The sequence below is a fragment of the Carcharhinus amblyrhynchos genome, chromosome 2 (assembly GCF_965287045.1).
Source record: "Carcharhinus amblyrhynchos chromosome 2, sCarAmb.v2.hapA, whole genome shotgun sequence".
NCBI lineage: Eukaryota > Metazoa > Chordata > Chondrichthyes > Carcharhiniformes > Carcharhinidae > Carcharhinus > Carcharhinus amblyrhynchos.
In genome coordinates this window covers 42,152,356-42,166,083 of record NC_137325.1, presented here as the reverse complement: position 1 = coordinate 42,166,083, position 13,728 = coordinate 42,152,356, and the positions used below count along the sequence as shown (strand labels likewise).

At 42.2% G+C, this 13,728-nt stretch overlaps 1 protein-coding gene across 2 annotated transcripts in view; it reads right to left on the bottom strand.

Annotated features, from left to right (window-relative positions):
* retreg1 (reticulophagy regulator 1) overlaps positions 1-13,728 on the bottom strand; it is a 129,225-nt gene that overhangs the window by 5,952 nt on the left and 109,545 nt on the right. For both annotated transcript variants that reach the window (XM_080204985.1, XM_080204995.1), the window contains 3 exons: positions 11,261-11,398; positions 3,564-3,637; positions 1,548-1,671 (listed from right to left, as the gene is read on the bottom strand). In XM_080204985.1, coding sequence (XP_080061111.1) covers positions 1,548-1,671; positions 3,564-3,637; positions 11,261-11,398 — 336 coding nt within the window. The remainder of the gene's footprint in view (positions 1-1,547; positions 1,672-3,563; positions 3,638-11,260; positions 11,399-13,728) is intronic.

Here is a 13,728-nt window from a genome sequence, read left to right as displayed (position 1 = left end):
GGGAGAGATACAAAAGAGTCCAGAGGGGCAATTTCTTTCACAAAGAGGGTGGTAAGTGTCTGGAACAAGCTGCCGGAGGTAGTAGTAGATGTCTTTTTAAAAGCATTTAGACAGTTACATGGATAAGATGGATATAGAGGGATATGGGCCAAACATGGATAAGTGGGACTTGCTTAGTGGTGAAAAAGAAGGGACAGATTGGCAAATTGGGCTGAAAGGCCTGTTTCCATGCTGTAAACTTCTGTAACACCTAGCATGGATAGTAACAATGACACTTATCAGACAGCATATTCTGTATGATCAGTGGGATGCATGGGGATATCTGGCAGAGATCCATGAAGTTCTGTGTCTCATTGCTTCCATCATTGAGAAGTTCAGTTGAAGGCTGAGCACTGCATTGACTCTGAACACTGAGTGCACAGTCTCCTCTATTGAGAGAGTGGCAATTCTCAGAAAGGCTGCTTCAGGGACAGATGTCACACTCAAACTTGCAAGCCAGAACACCAGCTGTGACCTCTGGAGGTCACTGCCAGTGTGAGAGATGGATGAGGCACCTTCCCAACACCAATCATTGGCACCTTCCCAACTTGTCCCCCACCCAGGCCATGTCCCTCTCTCCCCGAGGCTATACATACCTTTATGACCTGGGGGAGACCCCCACAACAGGTTCACGTCAATGTGGACCAGTTGTAAACAGCACCAACATGATGTCACGCCAATGCATGCTGAACATCCGGAGAAGGGGCAAGTCGTAGAGAGAGTGGTCACTAATGACATGAAATTAGTATTACAATGAGCTTTCTGTAGTTCTGAGGCATGTTTCACACTACTCCGCAGGCAACAGGCTGGTAAGATTAGAACTCGGAAATTTGCCAGCGTGAATCGTGCTCTCCAGATTTTGAGCATGCGTCACCACACCTACAGGTGGAGGTGTGGGCTCAAAATCCATTCTCCCTCCTCTGGGAGAAGAGGAGAATATCTAATTCTGAGAAGGGAATTTATTAAAGGGATTTCTCTTAGATTTTTTTTACCCATAGTGAATGATGGACTATAGCTAAAATTACCATGATTTAAAACATTTCTACTTCCTTAGGATTTAACTTAGTAAGCAAATATCTAGAGTAACCCACTACGGAGAGACCAGCCTTCTTCAGGATTCAACAAGCACTAGAAGGTTAAAAAGCCAACTTGCCAATATACAATTCCATTGTGTCACTAGTCTCAATAATTCTCCAGCAATAGGTTGATTTGGTCCAGCCAATTAACTCAGATATGGTTGAGTTGGTCACGCAAACACACAATTGTGAACTTAGCATTCCCAAGACACTTGTGTTCCTAACATTTGCTAACCATTAAATAAGCATGATTTTGCTCCCCTGTTTTAAAAGTTCCAGCAAATTCCCTTAGAAAGTATCTCCAAAGGCAAGATACTTCCCAAAATTTGTGGCACTTCCTCTTCTCCGGAATACTTGCAAAAAAAATCATAAGGTATATGAAAAATTATTTCTTATTTGTGCATTTTCAATGATAGCAAAAATTCACCATACCATCCGAGGCATCTGTCTGTGGGGTATGACCTCCTGACAAGTTAAAGGTTCCATTTTCTGTCCATGTTTCTGAAGGTTCAGTATCAGAAATAGATAGTTCTTTGGCGGCTCCTGAGCTGCTTACCTATAGAAGGTAGAAATACCAGAACACAACAAGGTTACGTATTCACATCTCTTTGGTCTAGATCTGGTTGCAGTTGTACAGAATGTTGGTTAGGCCGCATTTAGAGTACTGCGTCCAGTTCTGGTCGCCTTACTACCGGGAGGACGTGGAGACTCTGGAGAGAGTGCAGAGGAGGTTTACCAGGATGTTGCCTGGTATGGAAGGACTGGGGTATGAGGAAAGATTGAAGAAATTGGGGCTCTTTTCCCTCGAAAGACGGCGACTGAGGGGGGATCTTATAGAGGTATATAAGATTATGAAGGGTATAGATAGAGTAAACAGAGGTAAGCTATTTCCTATGATAGAGTCACATAGGACAAGGGGCCATGGACTTAAGGTGAGGGGGGAGAGGTATAACACAGATATTAGAGGGAGGTTTTTCACAGAGGATAGTGGGGGTATGGAATGCTCTGCCAAGTAAAGTGGTGGAGGCAAACAAGCTAGAGTCATTTAAGAGTAACTTAGACAGGCACATGAGTGGGTTGGAGATGGGTGGATATAGGAGACTGTTTTAAATAAGGGTCATTAGCATTGGGGCGTCCCTGGTAAGGTAAATGGATATGGTACAATAATAATTTTTCTTTTCATTCACAGGTTTTAAGTCAGTCCACCTTGTGTCTAACGAGGGGCATACACGCGATGGGTCGTACTTGGGCTGCTCTTGGCTGTTCGAGATTGGCCTAGTGCTTCATGTCGTTAGTGAGTGCCTAAACTGGACCAGATACTGGGCAACTCGACAGCTCAGTGACTATCACTGACTGCTGTGCAGACACATGGATGTGGGCCAGTGTCTGTGGGAGTTTGCGCATTCTCCCCGTGCTTGCGTGGGTTTTCTCCGGGTGCTCCGGTTTCCTCCCACACCCCAAAGATGTGCTGTTAGGCTGATTGGCAGTAATAAATTGTCCCTAAATTAGTTTCCCTCAAAGTGGATGGCCATAAAACATTAGACAAGGGTCATGGGTGGAGAGAGGGACTGGTGGTGTTGAGATGGCGGCGCGGGCTCGTTGGGCCAAAGGGCCTGTTTCCCGGGCTGTTTTTGTTCTTTGTATCATCTCCTATGTGCTATCCCAGTCTAGCTAATTGGTTTTAAAGCCATTCTCACTTTGAAACTGCCTGTTGCCTTTTCCCCTTCATCCTATGTCACAGAAGCCAATATTGTACCCGATGCTCCTCCATCACAGGTTTGATTATCATTCCCAAGTTCAACTAGTGTGACCACTCAGCTATTCCCCTGAACTCCCTTCTTTTTTGGCAAAGGTCACCTGAAAATTCATTGTGCCTTTTTATTTTCACTTTTCCCTCTTGCTTGGAGTTCATGTCACACTATCACACTATCTATAACCCCCATGACTTACCCGGGCTTGCAACATCTCACTTACTGTCCTGCCTGGAGATAATACACATCTCTTAAACCAATGCTTAATAATATCTCCACTCACATTGTCTGCATCTTTAAGATTTGATTAGCTGACTAGCTGTAAAGACTTGCATTCTAATCAGTATTCTGTAAACTGCGTGTGCTGTTATATGATCAGAATTCTGCTTGTGATCAGAACTCTCCACTCACCTGACAAAGGACAGAGCCCCGAAAGCTTGTGGCGTTTACTCCTAAATAAACCTGTTGGACTTTAACCTGGTGTTGTGAGACTTTTTACTGTGTTTACCTCAGTCCAACGCCGGCATCTCCACATCATGTTTAACAACTAAGCCAGACAAAACCAATGAACCACGTGGACTGCAGCAGCTCATGGAGATGCACTACCACTTTAAGAGCAATTAGGGATGGACAACAAATGCTGGCCTAGCCAACAATGTTCACATCCCATGAAGAAATAAAAGAAATATTCTCTAACCTTGGGACAAAGGGCAGATGTGTCCGCTTCACTCTCATCTTCTGACTTCCTTTCAGCCAATTCTTTCTGCTTCACTATAACACAAGATGCATAGATAAAATACAAAGAGTCATAACAAGTTCAACTTGCAGAAAAAGGAGATATTGGAAAAGATAAAAATGAATCACTTTTTCAAGAATGTACTAAGAATCAACATTTTAACAAAACAGTAGCTGTCATGTTTTAGCAATCAACCACTTTGTAGATGTTGATTAGTTCATTCATTTTGCTGGATTTAACAACTCAGCTAAACAAAACCAATGCCTGGAACAAATCATTCTTGATAAAACCATGTGAAGGAGTCGAGATATTTTTCCATCTATTGCTGTTAAAATTTGAAAAGTCAATTTCTCTATGATGGCAATTGATACATGTAGTTGGGGCTTAGCCAATAAGAGATTTGAAGTCCATTCACGCCATGCAGCTAAACTTAACCTTCAAGGATGTTTCAACAATTTATCCATGCAGATTTATTCAGCTTCAAAATACATTCCAAACCAGTTCAATAAGATCAAGAGGGCAATCTTATCAAAACAATTCTAAGTGCTAACCAGGTGTGAAAACAGGAGAAATTGCACCGATTTTTTGGACGAGTTAAAAATCCAATCTTACCACACAGAGCAAAAAACAAAGCCAGCGGGGGAAGGGGTGGAGCCCAAGTTCACCCGAAAGCTGGCAACTAGCACCATTGCACATGGGCAGATTTTCTCTGTTCTGTGCAAAAGCACAGAGAGAGATCTGTCAGGTATGTAATCCTAGATATCATTGGCCTCCCCACCATCTCCCGCTATAGCTGGTCTCCCCCCAGCAATTACTCCTGTCCCTGGCCTGGCCGATCACACTGCCCATGTTCTCCCACCACCTCCACCCCACCCTTCCCCCCGCCCTCCCCTCCACTATCTCACGCCCAGTCCCAACCTGCGAGGATGTTAAGGCAAGTGCACTCAGACCATTCTGTTCTGGGCTCACTAATAGTAGTTAAATTAGAGGTTGATCTTGCCATACTTCTGGTGCTGATAAGCTCACGAGGCACAAAATCGTGCAAACCTGATTTTTTGCCTCTCTCATGATCTTACCGGCTTCACCGTGCCCATGGACCAGAGGCATGAGAAGGTAGAATCGCTCACCCCCCCCCCCAAGGGTCAGATTTCTGCACAGTCATGGAAACTCCGTGGACTCTGAAAACGGCAGATACCATCTTGATCAAAAAATCCTGTCTCCATTTCCAACAAACCCCATTTTTACTGCCAGGGCACACACTGCCAGGACTTACACACAAGGGAAACCTGAACTCAACTTTGATTTCAAATATTCAGACTCCCTTTTTGCTGTGGCTAGGGCCTACCTCACAATGTGGGGAGAGACACAGAAGCTCATGAAGGACAGATAAGGTATGTAGAACTGTCTAGCAATCAAATTATTTAAATTCCCAAATAATTCGAAACTATTTAAAATTTTATACCTGTATTTACAAATATAAAGGACATAGAACATTACAGCGCAGTACAGGCCCTTCGGCCCTCGATGTTGCGCCAACCTGTGAAACCGATCTAAAGCCCATCTAACCCACACTATTCCAATAACATCCATATGTTTATCCAATGACCAATTAAATGCCCTTAACATTGGCGAGTCCACTACTGTTGCAGGCAGGGCATTCCATGCTCTTACTACTCTGAGTAAAGAACCTATCTCTGACATCTGTCCTATATCTAACACCCCTCAATTTAAAGATAGCCATCTCCATCTGAGGAAAAAGGCTCTCACTGTCCACCTATCTAATTCTCTGATCATCTTATATGCCTCTATTAAGTCACCTCTTAACTTCTCTCTCATGAAAACAGCCTCAAGTCCCTCAAGCCTTTCCTCACAAGACCTTCCCACCATCCCACCACCACCAACATCCTGGTAAATCTCCTCTGCACCCTTTCCAATGCTTCCACATCCTTCTTATAATGCGGTGACCAGAACCGTACGCAATACTCCAAGTGCGGCCACACCAGGGTTTTGTACAGCTGCAACATGACCGCACGGCTCCGAAACTCAATCCCTCTACCAATAAAAGCTAAGACTCCATATGCCTTCTTAACAATCCTATCAACCTGGGTGCCAACTTTCAGGGATCTCTGCACATGGACACCAAGAACTCTCTGCTCAACTACACTACTAAGTAATTTACCATTAGCCCAGTACTCTGTGTTCCTGTTACTCCTTCCGAAGTGAATCACTTTACACTTTTCCACATTAAACTCCATTTGCCACCTCTCAGCCCAGCTCTGCAGCTTACCTATGTCTCTCTGTAACCTGCAACATCCTTCCACACTGTCCACAACTCCAACGACTTTAGTGTCATCCGCAAATTTACTAACTCATCCTTCTTTGCCCTCATCCAGGTCATTTATAAAAATGACAAACAGCAGTGGCCCCCAAAACAGATCCTTGCAGTACACCACTACTAACTGAACTCCAGGATGAACATTTCCCATCAACCACTACCCTCTATCTCCTTGCAGTCAGCCAATTTTTGATCCAAACCGCTAAATCAGCCTCAATCCCATGCCTCCGTATCTTCTGCAATAGCTTATCGTACGGAGCCTTATCAAATGCTTTACTGAAATCCATGTGCACCACACCAACTGCTTTACTCTTATCTACCTTTTTAGTCACCTTCTCAAAGAACTCAATAAGGTTTGTGAGGCACGACCTACCCTTCACAAAACCGTGCTGACTATTCCTAATCAGATTATTCCTTTCTAGATGATTATAAATCCTATCTTTTATAATCCTTTCCAAAACTTTGCCCACAACAGAAGTAAGGCTCACTGGTCTATAACTACCAGGGTTGTCTCTACTCCCTTTCTTGAACAAGGGGACAAGATTTGCTATCCTCCAGTCTTCTTGCACTATCTTCCAGTCTTCTTGCACTATTCCTGTAGACAATGACGACCTAAATATCAAAGCCAAAGGCTCTGCAATCTCCTCCCTAGCCTCCCAGAGAATCCTAGGATAAATCCCGTCCGGCCCAGGGGACTTGTCTATTTTCATACTTTCCAGAATTGCTAACACCTCATCCTTATGAACCTCAATCCCGTCTAGTCTAATAGCCTGTATCTCAGTATTCTCCTCGACAACATTGTCTTTTTCCTGTGTGAATACTGACGAAAAATATTCATTTAGCGCCTCTCCTATCTCTTTGGACTCCACGCACAACTTCCCACGACTGTCCTTGACTGGCCCCAAACTTACCCTAGTTATTCTTTTATTCCTGACCTATAGAAAGCTTTAGGGTTTTCCTTCATCCTACCTGCCAAAGACTTCTCATTTCCCCTCCTGGCTCTTCTTAGCTCTCTCTTTAAATCCTTCCTGGCTAACTTGTAACTCTCAAGTGCCCTAACTGAAATTTCACGTCTCATCTTGACGTAAGTCTCTTTCTTCCTCTTCACAAGCGATTCAACTTCTTTAGTAAACCATGGTTCCCTCGCTCGACCACTTCCTCCCTGCCTGACAGGTACATACTTATCAAGGACACGCAGTAGCCGTTCCTTGAACTAGCTCCACATTTCAATTGTATCCATCCTGGTTAGGAGTGAAAGTAATAGGGTGATTGTTATGGGGGACTTTAACTTTACTAATATTGATTGGAATTGCTATAGCTCTAGCTCGTTAGAGGGGTCAGTTTTTGTACAAAGCGTGCAGGAAGGTTTTTTGACTCAGTATGTAGATAGGCCAACTAGAGGTGAGGCTATATTGGATTTGGTGCTGGGAAATGAGCCAGACCAGGTGCTAGACTTGGAAGTTGGTGTGCATTTTGGTGATAGTGACCACAATTCGGTTACGTTCACCTTAGTGATGGAAAGGGATAGGCATGAACCTCGGGTCAGTAGTTTTAGCTGGGGGAAGGGTAATTATGAGGCTATTAGGAGAGAATTAGGAAGCATAGGTTGGACTAGGAGATTACAGGGACTGGGAACGTCTGAAATGTGGAGTTTTTTCAAGGAGCAGCTACTGCGAGTCTGTGATAGGTATGTCCCTGTCAGGCAAGGAGGAATTGGTAGGGCTAGGGAACCGTGGTGCACTAAAAAAGTTGATTCGTTGGTTAAAAAGAAAAAGGAGGCTTATGTTCGGATGAGACTTGAGGGCTCAGGTAGTGCACTAGAAAGCTTTAGATTGGCTAGGAGGGAGTTGAAGAGTGAGTTAAGAAGGGCTAAAAGAGGACATGAGAAGACTTTGGCTGATAGGATTAAGGAGAATCCTAAGGCGTTCTATAGGTATGTCAAGAACAGAAGGTTGGTTAGGGCAAGATTAGGGCCAGTTACAGACAGCAGAGGGAAGTTGTGTGTGGAACCGGAAGAGACTGGAGAGGCATTGAACCAATATTTCTCTTCGGTGTTCACGCAGGGGGACATGGATATAGCTGAGGAGGTCACTGGGTTGCAGGGGTGTAAAATAGACAGTATTGCAGTTGATAAGGGGGATGTGCTGGATATTCTTGAGGGTTTGAAAATAGATAAGTCCCCTGGTCCGGATGGGATTTACCCCAGGATTCTCTGGGAGGCAAGAGAGGTGATTGCAGAGCCTCTGGCTCTGATCTTCAGGTCGTCGTTGGTCTCTGGTATAGTACCGGAAGATTGGAGGATAGCGAATGTTGTCCCATTGTTTAAGAAGGGGAACAGGGACTTCCCCAGGAATTATAGACCGGTAAGTCTTACTTCTGTTGTGGGCAAGGTTTTAGAAAAAATTATTAGGGATAGGATTTATAGTTATTTGGAGAGTAATGAATTGATTGGAGACAGTCAGCATGGTTTTGTAGCGGGTAGGTCGTGCCTTACTAACCTTATTGAGTTTTTTGAGAAAGTGACCAAAGAGGTAGATGGGGGTAAGGCAGTTGACGTGGTATATATGGATTTTAGTAAGGCGTTTGATAAGGTTCACCATGGTAGGCTTCTGCAGAAAATGCAGATGTATGGGATTGAGGGTAATCTACGAAATTGGATCAGGAATTGGCTAGCAGATAGGAGAGAGGGTGGTGGTTGATGGTAAATATTCGTCATGGAGTTCGGTTACGCCTCAGGGATCTGTTTTGGGGCCACTGCTGTTTGTGATTTTTATTAATGATCTGGATGAGGGTATAGTTGGGTGGATTAGTAAATTTGCTGATGACACCAAAGTCGGAGGTGTGGTAGATTGTGAGGAAGGGTGTCATAGTTTGCAGGGAGACTTAGGTTGCAGAGCTGGGCCGAGAGGTGGCGGATGGAGTTTAATGCGGAGAAGTGTGAGGTAATTCACTTTGGTAGGAATAACAGATGTGTCGAGTATAGGGCTAACTGGAGGACTTTGAATAGTGTGGATGAACAGAGGGATCTAGGTGTATGTGTACATAGATCCCTGAAAGTTGGGAATCAAGTAGATAGGGTTGTTAAGAAGGCATACGGTGTCTTGGCGTTTATTGGTAGGGGGACTGAATTTAGGAGTCGCAGCTGTACACAGCATGTTGCAACTGTACACAACTCTGGTGCGGCCGCACTTGGAGTACTGTGTGCAGTTCTGGTCCCCACATTACAGGAAGGATGTGGAGGCTTTGGAGAGGGTGCAGAGGAGGTTTACCAGGATGTTGCCTGGTATGGAGGGGAGGTCCTATGAGGAGAGACTGAGGGATTTGGGGTTGTTTTCGCTGGAAAGAAGGCGGCTAAGAGGGGATCTTATTGAAACATATAAGATGATTAGAGGTTTAGATAGGGTGGACAGTGATAGCCTTTTTCCTCGGATGGAGAAAGCTAGCACGAGGGGGCATGGCTTTAAATTAAGCGGGGGGGGTAGTTATAGGACAGATGTCAGGGGTAGGTTCTTTACCCAGAGGGTGGTGAGGGATTGGAATGCCCTGCCTGCTGCGGTTGTAAATGCGCCTAGTTTGGGGGCGTTTAAGAGATCCGTGGATAGGTTTATGGACGAAAAGGGATTGGTTTAGGTTAGTGGGTCATTGTTTTTTAACTGGTCGGCGCAACATCGTGGGCCGAAGGGCCTGTTCTGCGCTGTAATGTTCTATGTTCTATGAAAGTCTGTAGCCTCTACTGGGGTGCATTTCTTACCCTACAAACAGCTGAGAATCTAGCCTCTCCATGGCAGACCTCCTGGTTGACTGCAATCTTTACCAACCATAATCTGGTAACTGACCTGATTTCTGAAGTTCCAGGTTTCAGCCTTTGACAGAAAATCTGAACAACTCTCAAATGTTAGAGGAGGGGCTAGGGAAGATGTGACCAGTTGCTCCACAAATGGAACATGAAGAAAGGCTCAAATTGTGACTGTGGCCACTCAAGTCCAACCATTCTCCACATACTGAACTCCTGATTCAGAGATCCAATATTCCTGGTGGCATCACCACCATTCACACTGCAGCAGCAGAAGCCACTGAATGGACTGTTAACCTTAATGTCAAATTATAACTGCTTTCCTAGTCATACAAATAGTTAGTGACTGCAGCAGCCTTTTTTCAGGATTTGTAATGCAACTGTTGTCTATTTAATTCCACAGCAGCTGGGCCTTGCTACAACCAGGCAAGAGGGAACATTCCCTCAAGGTAGCCAAAGTTTCCGCTACTGGATTGCAGTTTGCTTGTGAAGGCAGACTTGTTCAATATCTGTGGCATACATTGTTGCAGTCCATAATCCAGGCCCATGTTGAGGGTTACACAATACTTGCCTGCTATCCATTCACTGAGCAATTTCAGCACCTGCACAAGTGCTTAAATATAATTTCTTCCCTCTCAATTCACTTTTATAAATAACTGTCCAAATAGGGCTACTTATTTAATGGATGCAAAATAATTTAAAGCACATATTTGGATGTTAAAGGCACGCTGCACAAGAAATGCCGAAAATGTCTTCTTGGCAGCTGACAGTTTTAGATAACGCAATATCAAAGCATCTTAACAATGATAATAAACACAGGCAAAATTTTTAACTTATTCAGAACCTATTCACTTGCTCATTATAACAGAGTATAGCTCACAAACAAAAAATAACTCCTTAATCTCTCTTCTCATAATCCTGTACAACTAGAAGTGACTAACCAAGGAAAACCTATATGGGATGAGGGGGCTTGGTCTCAGCCCAGGCTCAAGTGATTGCGCTCATTTCTCAAGTCAGAAGTCCATAGCTTCAAACCCCAGTCCCTAGCTGACACTTTAGTAATGGAGAGTGACATGGTAAGAGGTTCCAACTTTTGGATGAGTGTTTAAACTGAGTTCTCATCTATCTTCTCAGGAAGATGTAATTGATTATCAGTTAATTTGCAAAGAACAGCAAGGAATTCAAAACAGATTATTTGGTCATTTATCTATTTGATGCTCATGGGGCAAATTGAATTATAATTTTCCCTACTTTGCAATAGTGACTGCCCCTCAAAAATACTTCATTGGCTCTGAAGTGATGTCCTAAAATAGTGGAAAAAGCTTTTTAAATGCAAATTCATTTTTCTACCATAAGGAAGACTACTAAATTAAAACCTATATTAATTAATAATAAATCATTTGTTTAGTGGTGTTCCATTAAATTATTGGTATATTATAAATTTTATATAATTCTTAGCAAATGCTAAGAACTTTTTTTATATACTTTTTTTATATAGAGCTTAAATAATGAATGCAAAGTTTTTCTTACTTTCCCGTCTTCTTTGCAAACGTTGCACATAGTCCTTCAGACCAAAATCCAATCGCTGCAAAACTGGATCAATCTTGTTGTAAATACTTTGCCTCAAGTCACAAGAGGTTAATAAAGGCCACAGGAGGATGCATAATACTGGAAACCAAACAAGAAACAAAAAGGTTATGCATGGTATCACATTTTGCCAATTTTTAGTGCCCAGTAAAGGCGGCAAATGGTTTCTTGGCGTTCATTACAAGAGGTTTTGAGTTAGGGTTGGGAGCAGGGATGTGCTGTTGCAATTATGTCGTTGCCTTGGTGAGGCCACACCTAGAGTATTGTGTACAGTTTCAGTCACATTTTCTGAGGAAGGATGTTCTTGCTCTTGAGGGATTGCAGCAAAGGTTTGCCAGGCTGATTCCAGGGATGGCAGGACTGAGGTATGAGGAGAGATTGACCAGGTTAGGATTGTTTTTGCTGGAGTTCAGACAATTGAGCAGTAATCGCATAAAGACTTATAAAATTCGAACAGGACTAGACAATATAGATGCAGGGAGGATGTTCCTGATGGTGGAGGAATCCAGAACCAGGGGTCACATTCTGAGGATTCAGGGTAGACCATTTAGGACAGAGGAAAGGAGACATTTCTTTACCCAGAGTGGTGAGCCTGTGGAATTCATTACCACAGGAAGTAGTTGATGCCAAAACATATATTCAAGATGTGGCTGGATATAGCACATGGGGTGAACTGACTCAAAGGTTATGGGGATAAAAAAATCAGGATTAGGCTATTTAGCTGGGTGATCAACCATGATCATAATAAATGGCAGAGCAGTCTCAAAGGGCCAAATGGCCTCATCCCGCTCCTATCTTCTATGTCTATGTTTAGCAGAAAAGGGCAGATTATTTGGGGTTGATGAGAGGAGATAAAATAATATGTAAAATTGTTTAGCAAAAATAAAGTTAACCTCAAGTAATGTTATTCTATTCAGGTAGCGAAAACCATTTCTTATAAAATCACTGCCGATCAACATCGGATCTACAGTCTAAATTCTAGGATGCAAGGGAACATCTGTTGTTGAACGAATTATATGTAATGAAAAATTAGGCATTATCCTCAGGAACCCTTTATCCTTATTTTAACAAAAATATTTTAAAATTTGGAAGCAATCTCTACAAATTATGATGCAAGACAGTCAACTGACACTTGATAAATTCCTACATGATCAGGATTGAAGGTCACAATCAAGGATCAGAGAGCTTTGAACTTAAAACATACACATGGACTAACAACAGATAATACAATTCGGATGTACATCTGACCTGTGTACATCATGCATGTGTCATGCATCACTATAAATCGTTAGATAAATATTTCTATGGAAATTTCAATGCTAAAATATCTACAATATCCTGCCACTTACCTATAATCATTCCAGTTCACACCACTAGATGGCATTTTAATAGGAATTCCAGTGTTGATCTTCTCACTAACCTGTAACAGCTTCCTGTCACACCACCAAAATAAATAATTAGTTTTCCACTTCGCCCAGGTCTGCCACGGGAGGTAAAAAAAATGCTTTTCTTCTCAAAACTGCAAGTCTTTAGATATTTTTAAGTTGGTGTCAAGATTTTATTAAACTCCCTCCGCTTGTTCCTGATTCCGACAAAATAATTAACTCACATTTCTTATAATATTGTGAAAAGAAAAAAGTACCTTAAAACTTTGAGGTTTGTCAGATATTATCAAATGCTTCTCAATTTTCACATAACAAACTTAGCCATTGACCTCAGTTTCAGAATAAAAATAATTAGCCCTTGGTCTTAAGAAATAAAAGGATGCATAGTTTTCTCCCAAAACAGCCTCATTAACAGATAAACAAGTAACTATAGCAATCAGTGTTTCTAAACTCACATGCTGAAGTCATATTTCCTGCCCTGTTTGCTCCAATATAAAAATAAATAACTGTTCCATCTAACAAGTAAATAAATCTTCCTTCCATCTTTTTTCCTCTTCTGCAAAAAACAATTCACACTCCCAAATAACTAACAATGACCACAATTTCAATTTCAAAAGTATGTTCTTTGCTCCATTCCGTGTAAAATTCATAAATAGTACTTGAATCACTTCACTGACTAAATATTCACTTAAGGCCAAAATATTTACAGATGGTTTATATGTTTGCATACAGAATCCCATCACAAATGCTTATACAGTAAGATTCCATTCTAAATGTTAATTATAAGTAGTATACAATATTTTAACAAATATGATTAAATATATATTTAGTCATTTGCTGGCAGAGAACGAGTGTTGCTGAATAAAAAAGACACTGTCAAAACTTTTCATCTTGCAGTCATCACGATAGTTCGCAAAAAATTGCCAGTATTATTGAAGGAACAACAATTTATACTGCAAATATATATTTAATATCTTAAAAATTGTAAATCTAAAGTGCACAAGATACAACTCCATGTGTCATTTT